At 53.6% G+C, this 27,017-nt stretch overlaps 1 protein-coding gene and 1 long non-coding RNA gene across 6 annotated transcripts; one reads left to right on the plus strand and one right to left on the minus strand.

Annotated features, from left to right (window-relative positions):
• Positions 1-620: 620 nt before the first annotated feature.
• SLC45A3 (solute carrier family 45 member 3) lies at positions 621-20,646 on the minus strand. Of its 4 annotated transcripts, XM_016140731.2 has the most exons (6): positions 20,552-20,641; positions 12,319-12,428; positions 7,789-8,183; positions 6,208-6,993; positions 5,254-5,519; positions 621-3,016 (listed from the first exon to the last, which is right to left on the minus strand). In XM_016140731.2, the coding sequence occupies exons 3-6, from the start codon at positions 7,958-7,960 to the stop codon at positions 2,579-2,581; spliced, it is 1,662 nt and encodes a 553-aa protein (XP_015996217.2). In that variant the 5' UTR covers positions 7,961-8,183; positions 12,319-12,428; positions 20,552-20,641; the 3' UTR covers positions 621-2,578. The 4 variants fall into 4 exon arrangements, with proteins under 4 accessions (XP_015996217.2, XP_036090317.1, XP_015996225.2 ...); XM_036234424.1 differs by lacking the exons at positions 12,319-12,428; positions 20,552-20,641 and adding an exon at positions 10,142-11,616; XM_016140739.2 differs by lacking the exons at positions 12,319-12,428; positions 20,552-20,641 and adding an exon at positions 8,453-10,120.
• Positions 20,554-26,617, plus strand: LOC107508770. Of its 2 annotated transcripts, XR_004955092.1 has the most exons (4): positions 20,554-20,647; positions 21,171-21,330; positions 22,894-24,691; positions 25,590-26,617. It is a non-coding gene; the product is annotated as an uncharacterized LOC107508770 (long non-coding RNA). The 2 variants fall into 2 exon arrangements; XR_001596384.2 differs by having other exon boundaries at positions 22,894-26,617.
• Positions 26,618-27,017: the final 400 nt, after the last annotated feature.

Genomic DNA, 27,017 nt, shown 5'->3' on the forward strand with positions numbered 1-27,017 from the left:
GAAATTATATAGGCAGAGTTTACAAGGTACTGTTAAATAAGTTAAATATTTAAAGGCCTGTGTCCCTATGATGGGACAATCAAATCTGAATCTAATCCAGCCTCTACATCTTATTATCAGCTTACAGGGAAAAAGGTGGGAAAGAGGAACATCTTAATACTGAGAATATGGTCAACCAAATATAGAAAGTGGGCAATTCCATAGAAAAAAAATGACTTTCTTTGCAAATGAATGGCATTAAAAAAAGAGAGAGGAACTGTTGGAGATTAACTTAAACCTAAAGAGACATACCAATAAATGCAATTTATCTTAGTTGTTTATCTTAGTTGGTGCTTGATTTGAACAAACTAACTGTAAAAGAGGTTTTCAAGGCAATTGGGGGAATGTGTATATGAACTGAGTGATGGATGATAAGAAATTACTGTTGGTTGGATATGTTCAGGATGTGACTGAGTTGTTAAAAAGTTTCCTTTCTTAAAGATATGCACCGAAGTATTTACAAGTTAAATGAATTATGTCTGCTATGTGCTTTAAAAATACTCCAGACAAAAAAGGTGTGTGCGAGGGGTGGGGGCAGGGCACGAGAGTGTGGAGGATGAAGCAAAATGGCAGAAGGTTAATAATTGTTGAAGTTGGGTTTATTATACCAGGTTCATCACTCAAGTGTGTTTGAAATTTCCAAAATAAAAAGTTAAGTAAAATACAGAACATTAAAAACAAACAAACAAAAAACCTAGTTCTTGCTGCTGACCACTTGAATTTAAGGGACAGAAAGGCCTGTCAAGTTTGGAAGGGTGAGGGACATGACAAGGCTCTGAACTTGACCTGAACCTAGAAGGAAGGGTGAAGGAGATGGAAAAAGGGTGGGAACCAAGGCAAAGTGGGGTCAAAATCCTGTGCATGTGCTAGGTGTGTTGCTACTGAAGTAGTTGATAATGGGTGCTTGCTCCATCTCTTTGGACACACTATGAGCCCTTTGAGAAGAAAAATGCCCCCAACTCCCCTGCACTCTATACTCTTCCCACCCCTGTCCCTCTCCCCTGTTCCTCTCTCCACATTTCCGAAAAACTCCCCAATCCAAGGGGTGGTGGGTGGCACCACACCCAATCGCCAAAGAATAGCAGAGTGCTGGTCTATGGCTCCATCTGCTGGTGGCTCTAGGAACTGAAGCTGCCAAAACCAAGGGGACAGATTGAGCAGTAGAGGATAATTTTTGAAATATCTGGTCCTTCTCCAGCAGAAAGATAAAAATAGACCAAGTAAACATATAAGAAGACTTTAATTTCATCACCATAAACATTATACTCTGATTGATCACATACAGTATAAAATATTTACTCCCCTAAATAAATAAGACATGACATTATTGCAAACGGCACTTAAACCCCCTGCAGAGATAAGACCTCCTTAGCTCAGGCAAGGGGTACTCCTGAGATTCTGTGCCAGAGTTGCCAAGCACAGATATGCCCTGGGGGCTGAGACAGATAAAGGTTCAAAGAGCCACACTGGGTGCTTCCGGCTCCAAAACAGCCCCTAAGAGAGGGCTATGGAGTCAGTGGGGAAAGGGGGGGGGCAGCTTCTTCATCAGCCTAGTCATAGAGGGAGCAGAGGAGACTGGGGTGGGGGGCAGGCTTGGCCAAGAGAGGATGGGAGACCAGTAAGGCTGCTAAGACCTGAATCTCCACCCTCCACCGTCCCCCGACCTTGGATAAGAGGAGTTGGAATGAGTGGAGCTTCGAAGCTCCTGGATTAGGTAGTTTGGGGACCAGACCAGTCACTCTAGGAGGGGATTCTGGCAATGCTTAGCCCAATAACCGGTCACCTCAGGGGACCCAGTTGTTGGGGTTGTCACCTCCTAGACACTAGCACGGCAGAGCTGGGAATCAATTTTCCTCTATTTAAATAAATAACTTAAATATTTAAAGGCCCTTGTCCCTATGACAGCGACACAGAGGCCAATAAGCCATATCCTGATAAAATGTAGGGCTGGGGAAATCAACGAAAAGGCAGTGCTGTGGGGCTAGGCAGCATCTTCTCCCTCAGGACTCAGCCCCCAAGTAACTTTCATACTTTCAAACACTGTGGAGGAGAGTCCCACACTAGAAACTCCCATGCAAGAGCAACATATGGGGGATCCAACAAAATACAGGGATTTGGAGATGGGAGACCTGGTGATTGAGTTTACTCAGCTCCCCAAACCCCTTCTCTGGGTATGTCTTAACCAGGACACTAGCTGTTGACCCAAAGCCTGGATAATCCCCCTAAAGTCCTGCATTCCAGTGCATGGCGCTAACCAAATGCCCCACCCTTCTCTCCCTGTAGAAGTCCAGACTGAAGCCCATTTGGAGAGGTACCAGTCAGCCAGCCCTTAAGACTGGGCAGAGGTGGGAGGGAAGCCCCAGTACTATATCTGTGCAGCTATGCACCTTACTGCCGGTGGCAACAGAGAGTCATACCACTTTGGCAGCAATAAACACTGGGAGACCAGTCCTACAGCCCTAGGAGCCTAACTGGAGCCTAGAAAATGGGGAGCTGGAACCCAATAAGATAGGCCCTCCCTCATTGGGTAGGAAGTACTCTACACTGAGTACCTGGCCAAGTCGCTCTTGTCAAATACCACCCGTGTAGCAAAGTAAATGGCAACCAGACCCAGGCCTGCAGCTGACACCATGTAGGCAGTGACCGACTGGCTGAGCTGGACGATGGAGCCCATAAACAGGGATGGGGCCACCTGCGACAGCAGGAAGGCACTGTCCAGGATGGCGAGGTCCAGGCAGATGCCCCTGCCCGGAACAACCCTGGCCTCGGGCGGCTCACCCACCACCACACGCATGGAGACATCGCAGGCGGAGGCCCCACAGAGCGTGGGCGGAGACGGGAGCAGGCCGCTGCCTCCAGCACCCGCGTGTCCACTGGGGAAGGGGGATCCAGCCTTGGGGCCCGACGGGAAGCTCGTCGTCAGGCTGTCCTCACTGGCGCCACCTCCAGTGTCTCCTCGGTATTTGGGCAGGAACACCTGGTGAGGGGACAAAGGAAGGAAAAGGGGACAAGAACAGGTGCGTACCCAGGCATGAGATCCTCCAGCTATGAGACAGACCCTGCCCTTCTATCATGAGGGCTAGAAGAAACCAGGCAACGGGCCCTAATGAAAACCAGGCAGCGAGTCAGAAAACTGAGCAGACCCTACTTGGTCTGGGTCCTCAGGAGTGGGAGAAGGGGGCAGGGGCAGGGCAGGGATGGGACAGATCTGAAACCAGAAGTCTGGGTCTCCTCTAGCCTCTTCTAGAACAGGTGGGTGGGAGACAAACGGCTCTGCAGGTTGGGAGAAAACAGACCCCAAGGGAAAGGAAAAGATGGGCAGAATGAATGGAGACGGGAGAAAAGAGACATGGAAGAACAGGCGAGTAAAACCCAAGGCTGGGGCCCCCACCTTTCCTCCACCCCAGCAGCCTCCCCTACCCCTCCTCCTTCCTGTCCCCCACCACTTGGCCAACAGTAAATCCCCATCACCCTCCTCAGAGAGGAGCTCTGCTCCCACTGGGGCACAGGCCCTGACCAGAGTGGCTGCCCTACTGGATCTGAAGGAGGGTCCGGGCGACAGACCCACCTTTGAGGAAGAGAGGAGCAGGAATAATCATGCTTCTCCTGACCATACCCGGGCTGTGCTAACATTGAAGTCCTTCTCCCTGCCCTCACTGTCTGCCTCAGATCAGAGTGACCTGGCCCTGCCCTGCCACAGCGGCCCGAGCCTCCTTTTTAAGGACAAGGCTACAACGTATCGCACTGTCCCATGCCCACTAGTGTCCAACCCGGAAGGGTTCTGCAGGCGGCTGTGTTAGAGCTGAGAGTCATGGCTGAGCTGAGACCTGACTCCAGGGGAGCCCGTGGCTCACGGAGGTGGGCAAAGGCAGGCGCAGGCAGGACGCAAGGCCAAGTGTGCCACCAACGGCTGCTGAAGTGGGCCTCCCAGGACCTTACCTTCCTGCCCGCCACCCCAGGAAAGACCAGTGAGGCTGGAGCCTGGAGAGGCTCCTGGAGACAGACATGCTCCTCAGTCCAAGGGGAGGACCAGCCCCAGCATGTGCCCTGGCACGAGTGTATGTGCCCAGGTGTGGCCTCCGGACAGCAGCCCCCAAGCCCCCAGCCAGGGCAGCAGAAGAGTGGAGATCGACAAAGGTTATCGACGTACTGACACCAAGACCCCGGCCCCTCCTGCCACCCTTGCAGATACCCATGGGGTTAACCAGCCTCCCAGCTCGGTGTTTCTCTGCTACCCCACTCACAACCTAAAAGGGCAGAGACACGTCTTCCTGACAGCATGGAAGCTGAGGGCTGGCCTGCCTCGCCCCTCAGGACAACCCAACTTCTTGCCTGTCTGGGCAGGGCTCTGCACTCAGTGAGGCCAGGGGACAGAAGTGATCACACAGCCTAGGTCGGGAGGTTTCCCTGAGGAGCGAGCCCCTGGAGGGGCTGGTTAGTGTGAGGCCCCCCGACTTACACAGTGCCCAGGTGAGCAGTGTCAGGAGTGTCAGACTCAGAGATCTGCCGTGGGGTTGGGGGAAGGGGACAGAGGCAAAAGAGTGAAGCAGGAAAAGAAAAGAGAATTGAATTTATAGGGGTGATCACGTCATAAGTCATATAAATGTCTAATCACTGTGTTATACACCAGAAACTAATATTGTATGCCAACTATAATTGAAAAAAAAAATAATATAAAATATTTTAAAAAGAGAGAATTAGACAGAAAAGGAAGATAAATCAGCAGAGGAGACACTAAGGAGCCTTGTCCATCTAGGGGACCGGAGCAGGCACGGGTCAGTGGCAGTGCCTCTTCTTGCCTCTCCCTGAATAAGGAGAGGCATTGCCAACATCAGGCCATTCCTGCTCGCCATCTTCTGAAGCTAGGCCCCAGAGGTCATCCGATCCAGCCCCCTGCCTCTGCACGGAACAACCCAGCCCAGACTGAGGGCTCCTGTTAGCCTGATTCTTCAGGATTCCCAGAGAAGGATTTCATGTTTCCTGTAATCATCCACTCAAGTGCTTTACAGTCCTGACACCAGGAAGTCATTCACAGAGTATAATCTACACCCTCCTTCCGCAGCCCACGTCTCTGACCCCGGGGCTACACGGGCTTCCTCTCTGATCAAAGAGTGCCCTTCCCCAGCTTCTCTTGCCTGACGCCAGCTCTGGGCTGGCGAGCCCCACTCCAACCCCTACACCAGCATCGTTCAGTATAGCATCCAGCGTGAGTACCTGCTTCTCTCGGTGGTAGAGGGAGGCTAGCGTATAAGGCAGGATCTGTAGGGCAGAGAAGGTGAACCCGGTGAGGGCGGCCGAAGCGGTCACCACAGCCATGCTGTGGGACAGGCACGTGGCGCCAGCAGCCACCGGGAAAGCCACCACGCTCGCCAGGTAGACTGCCCGTGTGCTGAATCTCTGCACGAGCCGGTCCATGACCAGGGAGAAGAGCAGGGAGATGGCACACTGCAGGAACAGCCCCAGGCTGCCCATCCGGACCCCTGGACAGAGAGGTGGGGGAAGAGGAGGTCAGACAGGGAGGCAGGAGGAGCCCAATGCAACAGGGGACCTTAGATTAGGGGCCACGGGCACCTGCTACCCAAGACCTGCTGCTGTAGACCAGCCCTGCTCCCCAGCACTGTCCTTACTCTACCTGCAGCAACAGGAGTCTAGGCTCTTCGTCTGACCTCAGGGCACGTGGCCAGCGCTGCTGGCTAAGGGCAGAGGAAGAGGTCCTGAGGGTTGCCTGGAAGCCTCAACTAGTGCTCAGCTAGCTTGGAGGGTGAGAGGGAACATAAAAATGGTTCTGCCACCAGCTCCAAGACAGAGTTCCAGAACGCCCGGGCCGCGAGGTGCTAGGGAGGGATCCGGAACGTCGGCAGGAGGAGCGGAGGGCACGCTAAAGGTGGGCAGACCTGAGACCCAGTCTTGACTCCCCCGCTCCCTTTGGACCTTAGCTCGGCCTTTTCTTCTGTCAGGTTGGGGCGAGGACCCTCAGAGCAGCCCCAGGCAAAGCTGCTCTGCACCCTCGAGGGGCCACACACACAGATGGGCCCATTTTCCTGATGGGGAAACCGGGGTGCAGAGATGCACAGCTACCAGCCCAGGCACAGGGGGTGGGCATCGCCCTGCACCTGAGCCTCCCCTGGAGGGCAACTCCCACGACAGCCCCCCGCCACCGGGCCTTACCTTCCTCATAGCGTCTCCGGGCCTCGGTGCCCGGTTCAGCCCTGGGCAGCCCCTGGTACAGCCCCTCGCCCACGAAGTCCGTGTAAAACAGCGTGAAGGTCATGAACGCCATCCAGCTGCACAGCTCGGCCACGAAGAGGCGGCGCAGGGTGCGTGGCACGCGGCAGCAGAGCTGGTGCAGCCGGGGAAGCAGGGCGGCCAGGTTCCAGAAGGCCAGGCGAACGCGGCCTGGGCAGCAGCGGGGCAGCCCGGAGGCGGCCGACAGCCCTTCTGCTGGCTCGGCGGGGCCCAGCGCGGCCTCTTCAGTCACAAAGAGCGTGGCTGCCACACAAGTGAGGAAGATGAGAGTGAGCAGCCCAAAGAGGCACTCCTCCTGGGTGCCCAGGTAGGGGGCCAGAGCGCTTGCATCCCAGTTGATGGCAGGCAGGAGGTAGCCCAGGCAGCCCCCGAGGCTGATCATGAAGGCATACACGGAGAAGGCCTGGCGACAGTGGTCTGGGTCCCGGAAGAGGTCGGAGAGCAGGGCTTCCAGTGGAGTGAAGCACACCTGGCCACAGAAGTCCAGCAGCCCCACACCCAGGATCAGCAGTGCCAACTCCAGGGGCCTGGCGTCCGGGCACAGCAGACCGGCAAGCCAGCCAGCCCTTGGGATGAGGAAGAGGCTCAGAAGGACGCCCAGGGACAGGGTCCAGATGAAGGGCCTCCGGCGACCATAGCGCCCACGCCAGTGGTCACTGGCTGAGCCTAGGAGTGGGACCGAGACCAAGCCCAGCACTGGACCAATGCCTGCAAGAAGAGCGAGTAGTATGAGCCAGAGGCTGAGGCTCTTGAGGGGCAGGGGAGAGGGGGCTGACATTGAGAAGGATGGAAATGGCCATGATACTATCACAGGGAGGACCAGCCCTGACTGGACACTGTGCTGAGTTCTTCACAGGGACTCTAAGTTATTCCTCACAGCGAGGATCACTAACGCCCTATTTTAAGATGGGAAAACAGAGGCATAGAATAACTGTTAAGTGACAAATTTGTCCAGGCACAGAGCTAGGGAGGGTGGGAGGCAGGGCTTCAGCAAGCCATCTGACTCCAGAGCCTGTAACCCAGATAGAGTCCCCTCTTCCTGGAGTCACACGATGGTGACCACTTATCCATGGATAAGAAAGAGACCTGGCTGGGAGACCGATCTTACTAACCAGCAGCTAGCCATGCAGCCTAGCAAAGTCGCCTGGCCTCTTACAGATCTCTCCTCTGTGGACCGGATAAACTCGAAGGCTTGTCACTAGCATTAAATAACAGATATAAATTATAAAGAGCTAGACAAAGGGGGAAAAGCCATCGCTCCACTGTCACCTACAGGCCAGTCGTTGTACAGGAACCAGGGGTACAGCAGTGACCAGGGCATTCCCTATGCTCTTTTCTTCCTCTTGGGCCCCCCTCAGCCCAGGGTCACCCCTGCCCCCAGCCATGCCACCCCAGCGGACAGCCACCCCTCCCTCTGAGCAGCTCTCTGGGCAGAGCCACTGTAGCTCTACTTCCAGGCGGCATGCACCTGGAACAGGAGGGCAGGGGGATGTGGTGACTCACCCAGCACCATGGTCATGAACTTCTCTTCAACCCCCACCTCCAGCAGCAGGGGTGGCACGTAGGTGATACCTGCGGCCAGGCACACCTCCAGGCCGAAGGTCAGCAGGTTGACCAGCAGGAGCTGGGACTTCCGATGCCGCAGCAGGCGGCTCACCCACAGCCTCTGGACCATGGTGGGTCAGGCAGGGAGGGCTCTGGCCGGGTCACTCACTCCAGAGCTGCTTCGTCCCAACCCTGCTCCCGATGCTCAGGCCACTCCTCTTTGCTGCCGCCAACTGCCTAGGACCCAGCCAGGAGGCCATTTCTGCCAGCCGTCCGTGCAAGTCCAGCTTCTCAGCCCATGCTAAATGCCTGTTGCCATGGGGTGCCTCGGTAGGGGATGTATCACTCAGATCCTAAAAAGGCAGGGACAATCCAACACACTGAGTGTTAAGTCCTGGGAACCAAGTCCAGGATCGGTTCCGAATTCTCCTAATCTTGTTCACTCCCAGCTTGATGGTGTGGCCCTGTCACCCCTCCTGCCCAGTCAGGAAATACATGTTAATATTAGCCTAAGGCTGACATAATTAATAAGGTAAATATGATTTTTAAACCTCAGCTCACTCCAGAGCCAAACAGATGTCGATTATTCTGTGTCTCGGTATATCTTTGCAATTGTCCTCACCTGCTAGTATGGAAAAAATCAAACCAACTAAATTCTCAGATCCCTAGGCCCTGTTATCAGGGAACCCCTGGAGACCCTCTGTCAGGCCAGGTTTGTTTGCTTTTCTCTCTCCATTTCCCAACACTGGGCTGCTCAATTCCCTTTTGTAAGAGCAGCACTTCCTGTTCCGGGTGGCCTGGCCATGAGCCACATTGCACTGCAACACCCACCCCCAAGGACAAGGCCAAGGGGGAAAGGAGGAGAGGCTGTGGTTTGTCAGGTTGGGTTTGGAACTCTCATGGACACCACAGACAGAGCGCTCCCCTGGGTGAACCTGGGCCCGAAAACCTCTCCCTTCGTCCCTCCCCCGCTCCCCAGCTCAGTGTTCATGGGGAAGAAACATTCCCACGTGTGCTGCCCAACTGTCACAGGACGGTGGGGCCACGGTCGTTCCCAAGTCCCAGCCTCACAGGGGCGTGAAACCGCACCAACTGCCGGCAACTGCCATGAGGCTGTGACCACCGGGCTGGCAGGGTGCCCCACCACTTCCTGGGCAGCCTTTCCCTGCCATTCTCAGCAGAGAAGTCCCCACAACCCTTCCTGCTAGGCCTGTCTCCTGTGCAGACCCCACTGGGCTAGCTGCCCCGGGGAGCTGGCCCCCAGATCTTACTTCCTGACAAGGGCACCCACTGCAGTCTGCCCTGTTTAGAAAAGTGGAAAGATTAAGTCAACCATGAAGAAGGGGAATGAGGGTGGAGGGTCTTAGTGAGAAAGGGCAAGAAGAGTCCCCTAATGTGTCATCCATACCAGAGGAGAGGCGCACAGAGCTTCAGGCTACGCATGCTGGAGTCCAGCACCTTCCTCGCCTCCCAACCCAACCCCGTGCAGGGCATCACTCCTGTGCCAGGCCCACGGTGGCGGAGGCCGCAGTCTCCTCCCCCACCTGGTGCACCCTCAGCCCTCACTCATTCCCTCTTCCACTCTCGGCATCTCATAATTTGACATTTCAACTTCTTTTATCTTTTCAAGTGACACTTAGCCCCACAGGGCCTTGCGTGTTACAAAACGTGTTGCAGGTGCTCTCTGAGCGGGTGCCACAGAGAGATCAGACAGCCATCAATCCTGGGTAAGAGGTGACCATTCTGTAACCGTCTGGTGGGGCTTTGCAGCTATTCGACCAGGAAGGAAGGGGCTTCAGATAAGGCTGAGCAACCAGCTGCCTCCTCCCCGAAGTTCCACTTAGAGCCAGCCTATCCACTTTGGGAAGGGGTGCAGACTCTTATGGGGATGGCATGGGGACAAGTGCAAAACACTGGCCCATGTGAACCCACAAGGAGGGTAGGGGTACCAGACATCAGTCTTAGCTGGGTGCTTGTGAGTTCAGCTTGAGTCAAGCCCCTCGTGTGGCAGCATTGCCATAGCACCCCCAGAAGGAAAGCAGGAGACGGTATGGAGACCAAGGGGTGGGTGGTGTTTCCCAGCCTGGAGGGAGGGGTTCCAGCTCAAAAGGCTTCCAGCCCATTCCACTCCCTGCCCTCAGCCCGGGCAGGTCCTGACACTCACCTGCTCTAGGATTTTAAGGGCCAGATCTTCACCGAGAAAACACAGACCGTTAGACCCAACCTCGCTCGCAGCCAGCCCCCATTCCCAAGCCCTGGTTGATCTGTTTAAAATAAGTCGAATCTTTCCAGCAACTATTAACCACCTCACCTGCTTCCATTCTCCTTTCATCCAGCTCCTTACCCCTTAAGGGAGAAAGACAAAAGGGGGTAAAGAGAGGCGTCTCCCCTCAACTTCCTACAACCCAGATAGCCCATTAGCTGGGGCTCCCTCCCCAGTGCCACCCTCTGCCCACCCCACCCCCCAGAGGCTTTTTGTGACGTAACCAACCAGGGGTAGGGCCAGGTGAGGAATTCATTGAATGGAGTAGGGTAGGAAGTGGGCTGGCTTCAAGCCCTGCTCTGCACCCTTGGTTCTTAGGTTGCTGAGCCCGTCCTCCCCCTTTTGATTTCTACTGTGTCCAGGGGTCCAGGGCATTCTTACCCCGCCCCCCACCCTCACCCCAGGCTTTACTCTTTCCAGCCCAGAACTGCTTGAGGAATTCCAAGCCCATGAGAATACGCTCCCCTCCAAAGCCCCCTTTCTTCTCTTAAGATCTGCCTCAGTGCCCCAGTCTCCCCCCTTCATCCCCACAGTAGGGTAGGTGCTCAGGGTGGAGGAAATGACAGAGGATGCCCACAGCACTAACTCCGGTCACCAGCCATCCCTCCAGGCCGCCTTCTCTTCTCCGGGGCACAGAGAAAGCCAGGCCCTGCCCGGCTGCCCGGCTCAGAGGCGGAGGACGAGCAGTGGATCAGCCTCACATTCCGGGCTATACTTCTCCCTGCAGCCCCAGGACACACTTCTCATCAAAGCTTGAAAGTGACGGACCGCTGCTGAGTCCCCCGGTTGGGGAGCGCCCCTGTCCCCCTCAGGGTTACAGGCAACGAAACAAGATCCAGTTCTACCCTGTACCCTCCAGTCTCAGAGATGCTTCTGCCTCATCCTCCTGACCACGGCTCCAGGAGCACTCTGCCTGTCTGGCAAACAGAAGATCAACCCAAAGAGCCAGCCTCCGAGCTCACCTGGTGGGGAGGGGGTGAGAAGAGCAGAGAAGTAGAGGTACAAAAAGGGGGAGTCTGGCCTGACCTCTAGGGAAGGAACAGCAGCCTTCTAGGACAAGACCCTCTCAAGTTCCGATGATTATCGATTATCTCTCCTCCTCGCTGGGCCCCCTGACGACTAGAGGAAACACAAGACCTCTGGGAACCTTCCTGGAGTTCCACCCCAGCTACCTAACTGGTGAGGGGGCAGAACCCCAGTCCAGAGAGCAAGGGGCCCTGGCGGGACCAGTGAACCTGCATTCTACCTGGCCAGCTCCAGGTACCGGGAGACCTACGTGCCCCATACTCTGCTCCTGCACGTGGCACCCCGAGAACAGGCAGTGGGCTCAGAGGTAACCCACTTCAGAGAGTATGAGGAAATTATGGGGAAATTAAACAGAGCAGCAGGAACAAACTTGGCCTGAACTTTCTCCAAAATTCAGAAGACAGAGTAGAGAGGCTGGGAGGAAAGGCCATGAAGCCCACTCCTGCAGCTCCCTGCACGGGGAGGGAGGGGCAGGGGACATATAAAGGGGCCTTTGAGGGCTGTCGAAGGGGCTCTTGCCACCCGCCTGGCTGAGGTGGAGCCGGGGCAGGGGTGGGGGGCTGGGGAGCAGAGTCCCTCCGCGGACAGACAGAGGCCAGAGGGAGCTGGGGCTGGGGCAGCCCTGCCGCAGGCCGGTGTCGGGCTGCAATTCTATGGCCTCTTTATGCGGGCCAGCGTCCTCGCACCCCGCCCAGGCACTTCAAACGGGGCCGCAGCCCCCACCCTGACCCCGCGGAGCCCGAGACCCTGCCGTCCTCCCTCCATACTCACAAAGACAGCGCTGCTTTCTCACAGCTCCAGGGGAGCGGCCCCTCGGCCCTCCCCAGCTGGGCAGCCCCTCCTCACAGAGAAGGAAACTGGGGCCGGGGTAGGCTAGCCAAAGGGGTAATGACTCAGCCGCAGAAAGGGGTGGGGTGACTCCAGGCTAATCGCCCCAATACACACCCTCCCCATGGCTGTCTCGCCTCAGGCCGGGACCGAGGGTGGGGAGCAAACGCAGGTAGAGGCTGCAAGACTTCAAGGTAGGAAGCACCCCCATTCCTCCACACAGCGCTGGCCCCCAGAATCTGGTTCTCCCGGTCGAGCTCTCCCAGGCCCTCTAGTTGGGGGCAGGGAAGGGGTCGGAGGGTTCACCTGCACAGCCTCCCTGTCACCTACCCCCTTGCCTCTGTTCCCGGGGACCATATCCTTGGCCTTACCTAGTAAAATCCAGCACACTGCACTCCCAAAATGAGCTCCACCCTCATGGCAGCTCCACAAGGGACCCTGGGACACCCCAGAAAGCAGCTGTGCTGGCCAGCCAGGAGACCTGCAAATGAACATCTTTGTGAGACAATGAGCTCTCCAGCGCTACAGACTCCCTTGTCAGTCCCTTGTCAGGGATTCGGGGCTGTGGGAATTCCGAGCTGGGCAGCTGGGAGGAAGGGGGCACAGGATTAGACCGTACATGGCTTTGTCCCTGCCATCCCACATTTAGTCTTTGATTTTACGGGCTCAAATACTTCCAAAGAAGCAAGGGTCTGCTTTCCCGAGCCCATCCTATAAAATGTAGTGATTTACACAAATAGCCCAGGCCCACGACTTTGGAGGGCTCCCACAGACACCAGAAAACATCACTCAGAAGGCAACCTCTGCACCTCAAGGGACTCTAAGAAAGGAGGAAGATCCACCCTCTCCCCTCCCTAAAAGGGCATCTCTCCCCTCTCCAACGCTCCCCCACCTCTGCCTCCCCGCCGCTCCCCCCACCTCCCCCAGGGCCCAGAGGCCAGGGATTTAGAGTTCGCCTGCTGTGCCGCCTTTTCTTCACCAGGACTGGAAGCCTTCTGCTTAGCAGCTTGTCAGAGAGAGTGAGGGGGCTGCAGGCCAGGACACAAAAGGGGATTAGGGAGAAACCTCTCGGCCTGCAGAGTAATCCATCAAACTCTCTCCCGGCTGCCAGCGCAGGCCCCTTCCCACTCAATTCCCTTCCAGCTGCTGCGGGCCCCCCACCCCCTCCAGCTCCTGAGCCCCTGTCACATTGGGCAGCAAAGAGAATCCCAGGCCTTGGGGGGCCTGAGGGGGCACACTGCAGACACTGGGAAAAGGGCAACTGCTCCCTCCCCCCACTCACCCCCAATGTGCCAAGACCCAACAGGTGGCAGTGGCGTGGAGGAAAGTTGCTTTTGTTGCCCAGTCTGAGAGCCCCCCTCCACTGCCCCAGCTTCAGAAAGGAAACAAATGCTGGCGGAGGCTGGGAGGGGGAGGGGAGAGGACAAGAAGCAGTCCCCTGAGCCGCTGCGATCTCCTCTCCCCTCCCCATCCAGGGCCAGGCCTGACCCTCACCTTGGCCAGTCAGTCCCCCTCAGCCTAAGCGGAGGTGAAGCACCCCTCCCAAGGGTCACCTGGCCATCCCATGGTGACAGTCAACACAGACACACATCTGACTCCAGGCAATGGGCCTCTCAATCAGACGGCCTTTCTGAGAACAGCTGCGACCCAGGGTCACACTAGGTCACCTTGACCAAGTACTCCAAGCCAAGACAACTGGTACTCTTAGACTGGAGCTCTCGTCTACCCCAGGGGCCACAGGCCACTGAACCTGGAGGATCCGTAACAGTGGTCTAGGTTCGGCATTCAGCCTGGCCTATCACACCTATTACGACAGTGTGACCTTGTTAACTGACCTCCCTGAGCCTCAGTTTCCTCAGATGCAATTAATGATAGCAGTTAATACTGAGGTTTACTACATGCCAGGCACTCTTTGAAGCATTTTAATCTTCCAGCCATTCGATGAGGTGGGTCCAAAGAATATACCCATTTGGTAGGCAAGGCAACTTAGATCAATACCAGCAACTTCACGGTGCGTTTGAGGGAAAGTATGTGGAAGTCCCAGCAGCTTCTCCTCCAGCTGCCTGGGCTTCTTCAGTGGAGAAACCTGAGAGGGGGCCTTCTCGTTCCCAAGCAGGAGCAGCAGAGGTCGGAAGGTGACCAGCTACCCCTTTCTTCTCCCTTCCATTCCCCTCTCAACCTGGAGCCTCCCCCACCCACACCAGCACCTCTTTAAGTCCCCAGAAGCAAGAGGAATGCCAAGAATGTAAATGCCTCCCCAGGTGCTGGCCCCAACAGGTAAGCAGAGGTCACTGCAGCAGACCTGCCTAGCGTCGGAGGCTAGGAATGGAGACAGAGGGCAGGATAAACATCCCAAAGTTATGAGACAGGGTGGTTCCCATCCACAGGGGAAATAATCATAACTGCACCTCCTAACTGTCCAGGAGGTTTCTGGCATGTGCTGGGTACCTGACATACCTTTTCTCTGTAATTTCTACCATTTGTACAATCCTACAAAGTAGGTACTATTTAATATTCCTACTTGACCAGAATAAAAATGAAGAAATTCTTTAACATGCCCAAGGTTGCACAGATAAAAAGGGTTGAATGGAAAATTCAAACCATTCAAAAACCATCTGGAAAGTGATCTGAACTGGAAGCCACAACAGGGAGTTCAGTTACAGCAACATCTGTAGCTGTGTAGCCTGAACAAGCCATTTCACCTCTCTGGGACTCAGTTTCCACACCTGTAAAATGAGAACTAGTCTAGATGCTGTCTCAGGTTCTTTACGACGGTACAATTATATGTCTCACACCCACCCCACCTCGTACCAGCCCGCGCACAGAGGGGGCTCTCCATGGACAGGTGCCCAATGAGTGCTCATTGACAAGGCCACGTGGCTTGGGACGGAAGGGGGGCGGGGTCACAGCACTCCACAGAGAGTGACAAGGGAAACCAGGTGGAGAAGAGCATCACAGTGAGTCCGCCCTTCGCTTGCCTTCACGCTGCTCAAACACAGCAGAGTGCCAAGGGTCAGTGGTCACCTGAAACTGAGCTGGGAAACCAAGACATCTGGGGGCAGAACTGCCCTTTTCCCTACTCCCTCCCAGGGCTGGACTCTGCTCCTGGCAGAAACTGGTAATCAAATTTGTTCTCTACTTGGGCCGCAATAAATGTTTCCCTAAGAAGTTGGGTAGTGGTCCAGAGAAACTCCTTGGTCCAGGGTGGGGAAAGAGGAATATGGGAGAATGGGGAGTTGGGCACAGTCTCCAGGTCAAGTTCCCTCTCCCTCTTCCCTTCTCTTCCTGCAGCCCCTGCAAAGTGAAACCTCGACTGGCCTCCTTTCTAGTGAACTTGAACTTTGCCAGTCAGCCAGACCAAGCAGCTCTCCTCATCAGCACAGAAAACACTTGTCCCCTCCCTGCGCTGGCCTCCCTTAGAGGTGAGGTACACAGGAAGAGGCCAGGGGGTGGAGGGTCTGGACAAACCCACAGGTGAGTAGAGCAGAGGTGGCAGTCAAACCAAGATGCTGGTCCCAGCTCTTCATGTCCCACCTGTAGGATCTCAAATTCAGTGGTTTCTAAGGACCTTTCAGCCCTGATATCTTAGGATCGGTGACCAGCCCCATTTATCAGCAGAGGGCTCTGGGCTAGACTCAGTCCTGTGGAAAGGTATTCCCAAAAACGGTCACTCAGTGGTGAGCCAGGTGTGATCATTTATTTATTTTTTTTAATGAATGAGCCCTAGCTTGCCCACACTAGGAGGAGGTATGCCTCCATGTGTGCAAAGGAACCTCCCAAAAGAGCACCATCCATCCATCCATCCATCCATCCAACACTTACTGAGCCCCAATTATGTGGCAGCCCACTGTGAAGGCGCTGGGAACACAGAGACAAAATGCCATCAGAGTGCAGAGACCCAAGTCCCCCAGGTGGGGCAGGTTCAGTTCTTCCTGGGCTTCCTAGAGGAGGTAGCCGTGTTGCAGAATCTTTAAAGATGAGCAGGTGGAAACTATGCAGGAAAGAATTAGATGTCTGAAAAACACAGCTGCGGAGGCCTGGGACTTCCACACCAACCCACCTCTCCTTTGGCCCCTCCCCACTGAGGTGTAGCTGAAAAGATACCAGACCCAAAATCGTGGGACTGTGTTTTACCCTCAGATCTGGGCCCGAGATGGGAATCTTCATCAGCACTGGCCCCGTTTTCACTTCCAAAGCAGTCAGCGTGCTCTAGTCACCTCCCCGGACTGCCTCTCCTTTCACTTGAGCCCTGTCCAGCTCAAGTCCCACACCTCCTTCAGGGCTGCCTGGAACCCAAGCTGTCAAGGATCCCCATTTTCTCCCTCATCTCACCAGCACTCACCCAGCAGTCTTCAGGGTTGGATATGGATCCTGGTCCCCCTGGTCTGGCTTGTAGTCCTTCCCTGTCCCCCACCCCCACTCATCAGCTCTGCACTTCCCGGAAAGCAGGGAGCACACACCCTGCCCAGGCCCCCCGAGAAGGAGGCTGCTCAACAGAAGGCCTCATAGGCGAGGCTGAATCAGGGTTCCTGTCCAATGTGATTTAACCAGCATGCCTGGGATCCAAGCAGGGCCATCCTTCAAGGTTTTCGGGTACTCAGCTTGCTCCAGCGACAACAGCCAAGACTAGGAAGCTAGACTGCCAGATCCCTAGGGATGGGCCAGGTGCTGCCAGCTTGGACACTATTTGTCAGCTCAAAGTATGCTTGAGATTAGAGAGGCGGGGGCCACGACAGAGAGCACTGGGGTAAGAAGGACTGCTGCCTCAGGCTGGCTGCTCCTGAGAGTGTCCTATTTGGCTAAGCATTTGCTCTAACCTGAATTTGGTGACTGAGGGACTGTGGGGCTGAGGGACCATGGGTTGGTCTCCAACCCCCTTCTTGCTGGTTCATCTCAGCTTCTCAGAGACTGATCTCCAGAATTAACACGGAAGGGAAAGGGAACAAACATGGGTTGAGCACCTGGTCTGTGCAGGCACTTTGCTAAATATGCCTATCTCATTTAATCCTTGCCCTAACCTTGCAGGGCGAATATTCCCATCTCCATTTTACAGACACAGAAACCAAGGCCAACAGATAAGACAGGCCCTTCGCCAACATCAGAAGCAAGAGGACCCACAAGTCATTCAGGGTCAGTGCCACTTTTTCCCATGAAGGAAGAAATAGGCCACAGAGTAGAAAAACGTTAAACAGGAACTTCTGGCCAGATATCAGGGCCATCTCGTGATGGCTATGTCACCAGCCCCTGCCCCCAAGCAGGGACACTTAATACACTGGACAAAGCTCCACACTCCAGCTCTACTGCTGGGAGTCAAGTGGCATCAGCGTTTGAGACACTGGGCCTGGTACCAACTGGTCCAGGCTCTACCCTTGCTGTCCAGCAAACAGGGCCTCTGGATGTTCAAAGAAAAGCCAGACTGGGTTTTCCTTTTAAACACCAGAAATCAGTGCAAAGGATCCCAAGGGTTCGGGAGTGAGTACAGAGCTGAACCCAAATTCACAACACCCCTTCCCTACTATAGTTTCTCTAAAATTCACAACAACTTTTCTGCATAGAAGGCTCTTGACCTTTCAGGATATATCTTCGTCTTCATCACTTCATGATTCACTTCCATCACCACTAACGTGAGGAGATAAATGAGGCAGAAGTTACTGGACAAAATAAAAAACAAGACATACACAATATTGACAGGGAGAGATCAGGACATCCAGTCCTGGTGTGTTCTTTGCACAAATTGACCACAAGTTCAACTGCATGTGTGTCCTTCACAGCTTACATATAGTTGTATATGGTCTAATTCCCTTCCTAAGAAACTCTGGTCTCTAAGTGTAAACCACAATGATTGCCTCCATTGTCACCAAATAACAGCAGTTGACACTTATCAGGCTCTTTTTACCTGCAGCTGCTGTACTCAGAGCTTTACCTACATTAGCTCCTTTAACCCTCCCGATACTGTGAGGTAGGTACCATTATCCTCATTTTACAGAGGAGGAAGTAGAAGCACAAAGAGGTAAAGTAACTTGCGCAATAGGAAATAGGATTCAAACCCAGACAACTGGGTGCTAGAGCTCAGCCTCTTTCCTAGTCATACTGACTCCCCAAAGTCCAGGAGACCTTGCTCCCAAAGAAACAAGGTCTACTGCAAAAACCCAGAATGGAGTCTCATGCCGGGCGCTGCTGTCCATTCAGTCATACGTGATAGAGTGGATATGGTTAATACTAGCTAACATTTATTGAGCATGTATTTCCTATCAGGCACACAGTCCAGTGCTCTATATCAGGTGTCCCCAACCTTTCGGCACGAGGGACCGGTGCTCCTACAAGAATCTAATTCCTGATGATTTGAGGTGGAGCCGAGGCGGTGATGCTAGCACTGGGGAGCAGCTGCAAATATAGATGAAGCTTTGCTAGCTGGCCTGTCGCTCACCCCCTACTGCGTGACCCAGTTCCTAACAGGCCATGGACAGGTACTGGCCTGCAGCCTGGGGGTTGGGGACCCCTGCTCTATATGCATGATTTAATAAAGATATAATTATTTATATTTTATAATTATATATTTGTTATAGTTATTATTTTATAAATAACAAAGCTATAGAGTAGATATTATCATCATTATTATTAAGATCCACATTTTGTAGCCAGGGATCTGAGGCTTAGAAGAGGTTAACTAACTTCGACAGCTAGAACAGTCGAGATAGAAACCCTGTCTTTCTGACAGTCTGGGTTTTCATCCATAATGTTGTGCCATTAGATGATAATGGTGCTTAATTTCACTTTTGGAGTCCTCAGCAATCCCGCCTTTCTGCCTTTTCTCCCCAGAGGCCCAGACAGGCTGAGAAAGGGGAAACCGCTCCATCCTTCTACCACATAGTGGCCTGGAAGGACCTCCATGGGCCACCAAAGATCGCTGTCCAGCTCCTCCTGTTTCTTTTCCTCCTCTTTCAGGGTAATTCAGAGATTCAGGAGAGGCAGGGAGGTTACCACACACTTCACGAGTACACAGGAAAATGCCACCCCCCCACACACACACACTAAATTGGGGCCTGTATGTCCACAGCTGCACATTCATCCACAGCTGTATTTTTATCTTCAGACTCATCCTGCTGACTCAAGCTCCATTTTTCTGAGCACTTTTTAGAACAACAGAGTCCTGGCTCCACGACAGGCCTGGTGGGAGGAGATAAGGGAGGAATGAGGGGATGGGACCCATCCAACTAAAGGGCCTGTGACCTCACATATCGTCAGACTCATTCCCTAGAAGTTGCTCTATGGATTTTCTCAGGCTTCGCATCCAGCCTGCACCTCCCCGGGGCACTGCCTTCCCCACCCCCAAAACCCAGCTCGTTCCTCAGGCCTGGGGCAGGTGAGTCCACACCAAGACTGTCTGACTCTGAAAGAAGATCTACTAAGTGCATCAGGAGAAGCATCCAGAAGCCCCCAGGGCCTCACCTTCGCCCCTAAGCAACACTTCCAGGAGCCCAGCAAGGGTCACTCTGGGCCCACCCACTATGCCCAGCTGCGGACTCCAGGGCGGCAAGTCAGCAGCTGGGCTATTCTTAGTCCCTGCTCCATTGGATTGGGTCTGCGTAACAGCCCGAAGGGCGAGTCCTCACCAGGTACCCATCATGCTAAACCCTTTCCTACCCCCAACTCGGGCCCTTGAGAAAAAAAGGAAGCACAGGGGAGTGGCCCTGGGGAGAGGGAAAAGCTGAGCAGGTCAAGAGTGCCTGCCGGGAAGATGCAAGCTGATTCAGAGGTTAAGGGCAAGAGGAACTCACAGGGCTCAGGCGCCTGAAGGAGACAGCAGACTATGAGAAGAACTGACCTTCACTCTGGAGGTCCTGCAGGTCCCTGGAGACTTCTCCAGCAGGCCAAGGCTCTGCCTAAGCCTAGAGCCCTGAGAGGCTGCAGTGAGGGCCCAGGTATCACTTCATTACACCTGGTCGCTAATCTCAGAATCCTCACCACCCCTACCTGAGCACGGCAGGCAGGCGAGGAGAACGCGCGGCCCCGGTTTCTCTCCTCCCCTCAGAAGCGGACAGGGGAGCGTACGCGCACGCATGCCAGCCTCAACTCCCTGCCCAGAGCCTGGCTCCAAGGCTAATATCCTAAGAAGCTCAGTCACCTTTCCCCGCGGCGTCCCGGCGGTCGGCCCCTTTCCCAGCTCCCAAGTCCGGGACTGTGCACACCGCAGTGACTCATCCTGCCCCTTTCCGGTGAAGCCGAGACAAGGGAAGAAAATACATGCAACTTTCCAAAGAAAACTCCGACGCGGGAGGTGCAACAGGAGCCAGCGCCTGTCCGCCCGCCGCTGCCCGCCCGCCGACCAGCCGGGGACAAGGGGGCCCGGACGCCTCCAGCCCAGCTCGCCCTCCGAGGAAAAACACAGCCCCACGAAGACCTGAGCCGGCGCCCCGCACTCCGGAGCCCCGCAGCCCAGCCACCTCCTCTGGGACTCGCGGGGACGCGGCGCCCGAACGGCCGCTGAGCTGACCCAGCCGGCGGGGCGCAAAGCACTCGACACAGCGGGGCTCGGCCGCACAGCTCTCTACCTCTTCCCGCACCGGGGCCGTGCCCCTGGGAGAAGAGGGGGTGCGCTCCTACCTGGCTGAGGCGAGCGGCTGTCACTGGGAACGGGGCCGACGACCTCGACCCCCTCTTGGCCCCACGCGCGCCAGCCGGCGGCTTTTAAATCTCCAGGTTAGTCCGCGGGGGGAGAGAGCATGCGCGCTAGGGCTGCCAGGAGGGGGCGGGGCGAGGCGGGGCGGAGGTGGGGGGTGTCCAGAGGGGGTCCGGAGGGGTGGGGCTGGGCCCCGAGCGAAGAAAGTGCGAGGTCTCCAAGCTGTCTTTGTAGCGGCGACCGCGACGGGCAGCCCCCGCGTGGCTCCCAGGCTGCCCTGTCATTACCCAGGGCAGCGCACCGCCCCCTCGTCGCTCGCCACCCGAACATTTAGGTACAAGCGACCCGGCTTCGCGGAGCACCTCCCAACACCGGAGCCAGTCTGTGACCATGACCCGCGCGTGCTCTTCTGGCCGTCCCCCTGTCCCTGGGCAGAGCAGCACCTCGCCCGTCCAGGACCAGCGCTTGAAAGGAGATGTCACATCCTCCCCAAGTGACTCTTCCTACTGTTTGGTATTCTCTGAGGCAGAAAGAGCTTCCTTATGGCTAACTCGATCTCTCTTCCCGAAGTTAAAAGCCAAATTCCATTTTTTCTCTCCTTAGGGTGTGTATGGATAAAAGGGGGCGATACTTGCCAGCAAAATGTTCCCTTTGTCAGCCGTTGAACAAGATCCCAACAGATACCTGTTTCCAGAATGCCCTTGAGGAGAGCGGAACAAGGCAGGTGGGAGGCAGAAAACCGGAGGTCAAGGCTGGCCTTGGGGTAGGGACCAAGTTGTGTCATTTTCCTCCACGGAGTTTTATTAGGGTGTTGACTCGAATACTATAAAATCACAGGAAAATACCTTTGAAGGAAGGACATAGTTGGCTGTGGCTCTGGACTAGGCAATGGGGCACTGGGTTCCAATGCTGACCCTGCTACCCGCCAAATGTGATGTGGAGCAAGTCCTTTCCACATTCTGGGCCTCCTCCGTGACAAGAAGACTTAACCAGATAATCTCTAAGGGCACCTCCACCTGGGAGGCAGAGAAGAAAGGGAAATAGAGAAGAGAGGGAACAGTGGAGCCCTGGTGGCCTGAGGAAGACAGAGTGGGTGCCAGAGAGAGCAGAGAAAAATCAAGAATCTACTTTCTGAATCACTAAACAAGTTTAATTTAAAAACTGGGAGTACTCACCCCTCCGGCAGGTGACCCTCCAGGGCCCCAGTGGCTTTCCAGAGCCTTTGGCATACCCATTTGTGGCCAGCAGAGACGAGGGTGGAGTCCTGGGTCCCTAGGCTGGTGTTCCCACTGCCTCAGATAAAAGGGCAGGAGTCAGGGGGAATTCCAGGTCAGGTGGAAAATTACAGACCCGAGAGAGTGAATGGTGGTATTTTCCAGGCTTGGGGAAAGAGCACTGGGAGCAGGAGGGAGTTGTCCACCTCGGAAGAGTAGGAGGCCCCCTCTCCCCTCTCTAATTTTTGGCCAAAGGCTTACATACCTTACGCTTTGTGAGAAAACATCATGGTGTGAGATCCGGACCCCACCTAGCAGCCTGGCCACCTTGGGTCACAGCACCTCAGCACAAGTGACCCTTCTCTACCATGTCAGGTGGATGCACTCTCTAGTCCCTGACCAGCACAGGGTGCTATAGGCCCCTTGGCTGTGAAAAGGCTTCCTCCCCCTTTTTCTGCTGGTGTAGCCTCCTCATGTAAAAATAATAAGTTAACTATTACTGACTGTGCCAGGCACTGTTCTAAATGATTTTAATGTTTTTACTCATTCAATCCTTATGACATTCAAGAGATGGGTATCATTTTCAGATAAACTGAGGCAATCCCTCAGTTCAATCATTATCCCCCCAGTACACACACACACACACACACACACACACACACACACGAAGTCTCAGCTCCAGAAACAAGGCAAAGGCACAATCCCTCATTTAGCCTGGCCTCTGACCTCAGAGCTTTAAAGTTTCAACACCCATAATACTACTCACCAGGCTGGGTCATTCTGGACAAGTAATGGCTTCTGTGGGTCTCAGTTCCCCACTAAGTGGTAGGAAAACCACCACATCTCTTTCCCTTCCTCCCCTCCTCCTCCCCTTCCATACACACACACACACACACACACACACCTACTCCCTAGCCACTTCCCATTTATAGGAAATGGGAGATGATGTGAAGAGCAAGGCTATCCTTAGGGAACTGCTAATAGTCTGGCTGGATATTGGAGAAACCAGAGATGCTGGCAAAAAATGCATTAGCAGTTTCTGCTCCACCCTCTGCCCACAGCCCCTTCCCATTATCCTTGGGCTCAGAGCAAGCATTATTCTCTTTCTACAGGATAAGATACCTAACTAGGGCTGGTTAGCCTAGAAGACTAATGAGAAACCATGAAGGACCTGGAGCTCCCTGGCGTTCCCATATCCTCTTGCCATCTCCATCATCCAAAGGCTGTGGTCCCCTTTGAGGTTTCTTCTTCCTCTGCTTGCCTCAGGGTCAGGGGCAAGCACTCCTTAAATATAAAGGCCACTAGCAGGGCCACATTCTGGCTATGGACTTTGAAAGGAGGGGGACAGATGGGTCCCCTGAACACAGCAATCTCATTTCTGGGATTTCGCTTGTGGCAAAATAATCAGAGATATGTACATCGAAAGTATGCACAAGGTGTTCATCTCATCATTCTTCATAGTAGTGAAAAATTAGAAACAATTTAAATGCAGAATAATAAGCTATTGGCTAAGCAAATTATGGCAAATCTATATAATGGAACATTAAAAATGGTGATGACCGAAGAATTTTAATTGACTGGGGAAATATTTATGATATATGACCAATGAAATTAGCCAGCTACAAAATAGTAATCACAATGGAATATACATTTTTAAAAATTAGATATATACTAACGCAGTTTGACATCCTGGACTGGGTCTTGGAACAGAAAACAGATACTAGTGGAAAACCGGTAGAAACTGAATTAAGTCTGCAGGTTAGTGAATAGTGTTCCACCAGCGTTTCTTAGTCTTGATAATTGTGCTGTGGTGTTGTTAACATCAGGTTGAAAAGCATATGAGAATTTTTATCTTTGCAACTTTTCTATAAATCTAACATTCTAACAAAAAGTTTTAAAAATTATATGAGAGAGAGAACTGATTTTTAAAAAGATAACAAAAACGTGAATACTGATTTTCTATTCATGGGAAGGATAATTGTGATTTGGGCAGCGAGGGGGTAGGGCGGGGCATCTTAGAGAACTTTTTATGCATCTCTAAGTTTTCTATATGGATCTCCAGTTGTTGTTGTACACAGAAAAGAATCAATAAATATTATTTTTTAAAAGGGAAACAATAAAATAAAATGAAGGAGGAAGAAAGAGGGATGAGAAATTACCAATATGTACTCCTATACCCCATTTCTGTTCAAAGGGCTGGGGTGAGGGTGATCAGGGACCTAAGCGGAAACCCACTCCCCCTCCGTGGTCTCCTTAACTGAGAGGTTTGGATGAAGAAGTAAAAAGGAGCAGCGTCTGAGAATATGAAGAGAGAACTGGAGGGATTAAACCCGTACACCGGACCATATTTCCACCATCACCCAACACTCTGTGGGTACAGAAGAGAAATTGAAACCACTGAAAGAAGAACTGGACAGCTGCATCTTTCCTCTCAAATCATGGCCTCTAGTTCCAAGGTTGCCTGTGCTCCCACTGACCATTATTGCTGGAGGGTGGAGCCCTAGAATTGCTAGGGAATGCAGGCCTCACTACGCAGTCCCAGTCTGATCTGAGTGGTGCCCCATGCAGGGAGGCTTTTTTAAACAACAAACACCTTCAAGGGTATATCCTTCAAGAAACTTCCCCTCTGCTCCTGAAAAACAGAAATCCTGCTAGAAGGAGAACTTTCCTCTGGATTTCCTTCTGAGTCCTCCTCCTGGCCCCACCCAGGTCTGTGGAAAACTGCCCCCAAAACAGAGCGATCCGATGGCTGAGCAGAGAGCAGAGGGGTGTGAGGTGGAGGGATATTGAGCTTGGTCTGCCACGAAAAGATGTTGGCTTTTCTATAGGCGACCGCAAAGTCAGTGTTGAAAGGGAATGGCTTCAGAGGACCAACCTAGACCAGAGGAGTCACAGGGCACCTGATCATAGGTGAGTTCACTAAGGCGCAGGTCCCAAGCAGCTTAAAAAGATTAAGCTTGGGGTTGGGGAATCTGCATGGCATTCAGGCAACAGGTAAGGGGCGTGCCTCGATGAGCACAATAGTCCTTTCCAGCTCTGAGAGCCAATAAAACTCATCCACACTCCTCTCAAAGGCCAGAACTGAGTCTGTTAGCCTCCCATATTTGGGGGACATCGGCAAGATGCTCAAGTCAAGAAGCCTAAAACTGGAGCCAGTTTTAGAAACTGAAGTAACAGGAGGGACTGGGACTGGGGTTAGATACTTGATGGGAGTCCTTCGTGGCAATGAGGCAGAGGCAAAAATGGTAACCTGTCTCCTTTCCTTTAAGGATTTCAGCGACTGGGACAAACCAGACAATCTCCCTCTAGGTCTCTAAATGGGGAAGATGCTTAGTTATCTGGGCTGGGCTGTGAAATGCCTGTAGCAAGGAGGTAAACATGTTGCTGTGAATACCAGGGATTCTGCATTGCTGAGCTCAGATGCCTGAGGGGTTAACTTCAGGGTGGAGAATGGGGAGAGACAGCCAGAGGCGACAGAGCTGACAGCTCCACAGCCCCACGGAGATCTTTCACCTGTAATCAATGAGAGACTATCTGGTATAGTAAAATGTGGGCTCTGGAATCACAGACCCATACCACTAATGGTGTATCCAGTCATTCAGTCCTCACTTAACGAACATTTATTAAGTAACAGTTATGTATCAGGCTGAGTGCTAGGAAGTAGTAACTTTATGCCTGCAAGCAAGTCATTTAACCTCAGTCTCTATTTTTGTGCAGAAGCTTCTTGGAAAGAATGCAGGCTACTGCATAAGTAATATGCTTAGGACGAGAATCTCAGTGCCTGTTCTTCGTTCTGTCTTACGTGCAGAATCCTAAACATGATGTTGTGCAGAGCTGGAGGTGAACATCCTAGGTGCATCCTCTGCCCTCCTGGAGGTTACAGTCTTCGCTGGGAAATAGAAGGTGGTACAAAAAGTGGGTGTTGCATGTTAGCGAATGGAAAATCTCAAGGCTACGTACGAATCAACTCCGGAGGTCATAAACGATCCCAGTTCCGTGGGAAAAACCGAGGGAAGATGGGCAGATAGGGAATGTTGTGAGCGGGTTTTTGTTTCTGGGCTGTATTTAGCAGCTTACAAAGCGTTTTCGCAGACATCAGGTTTGAGTTTCACAAGTACCTCTACGGTAGGCAGGTACCACCTCCTTTTACAGATGAGGACACTGAGGTAAAGTAACTGGCTTGAGATGGCAGAGCTGAAGCAAGTGAGAGCCTGAGCCCTCTCACCTGGGTGTGTGCTTGGAGCCAGGCCGTCCCTGCCTGGCAGCTAAAGTCAGGGCTCTGCTCTGGCCGTGCTACAATCAGCTCTGCGCCTTGGTGGTGTGTAACTGCAGCAGCAGGCCCGGACACAGCCCAGACCAGGAGGCTGAGGAGCTCAAAGGGGATTTGGTTGCTGCTGTGACTCCACAGTCTTCAGAGTAGAGAAAATAGAGGGGTCAAGGAAGGGGCAGAAGGGCACAAGGGAAGAAGCCCCAAGGCCTTGTTCCCATTCTGCCTGTAAGGCTGACTCTAGGCTGCAAGGCAGGAATGAAAGGAGGAAGAGTCTGCTGTACCCACCATCGAGTGCTCTCACACTATTTACTTAACCAAATGCAAGGCAGACCAAACAAGAGGGCAAACACTAGAACTGCAGCAAGAAGGGATGTGAGTCAGACTAGAGGAGGGACTTCCCTGGGCATTAGTGGTAAGGTGTAAAATCTCCAACCTCCCTTCCCTACACGTCCCCCCAAGCTCTCCGAGCCCAGTGCAGTGAGTCCAGTGTAGTGCAGCCCAGGCATAAGGGTTGGGCGAAACCACCCATGGCAGGCCCCACCTTGGGGATCTCATGTTAGGGATCCTGCTGGCTGAGCAGCTTTTCCCATTCTGGAAGAAGTTGCCTGAAGGTGCTAGGAGTTGTGGGTGATAGGCTGGGGTTGAAGTGCCTTTTGCTAGGATTTACTGCTGTACTTGGATGTGTGTGCCTGTCTGCGGGTTAGGGGAGCTGATACTAATTTAAGTGGCTGTAAAGCCATTCTCACGGTCCTGATGCAATGCTCAAGATAACAAGCAACTACGTAATTAGTAATTAGATTGTGAATTAACCCCTTGCCTCAGGGAGCGGTGTCTCTTTTGCACAATCCATCCCCAGGCCTGCCCGAAAGAGAGGCACAAGGCTGAGTTCAGGTATTTGGGTAGAGCCACCACCAGCCCCAGACTCTGGAGCTCCAGAGAGACAGAAAAATTTGGTGGGAGCCCCCC

Source organism: Rousettus aegyptiacus, unplaced genomic scaffold (genome assembly GCF_014176215.1).
Source record: "Rousettus aegyptiacus isolate mRouAeg1 unplaced genomic scaffold, mRouAeg1.p scaffold_m13_p_17, whole genome shotgun sequence".
NCBI lineage: Eukaryota > Metazoa > Chordata > Mammalia > Chiroptera > Pteropodidae > Rousettus > Rousettus aegyptiacus.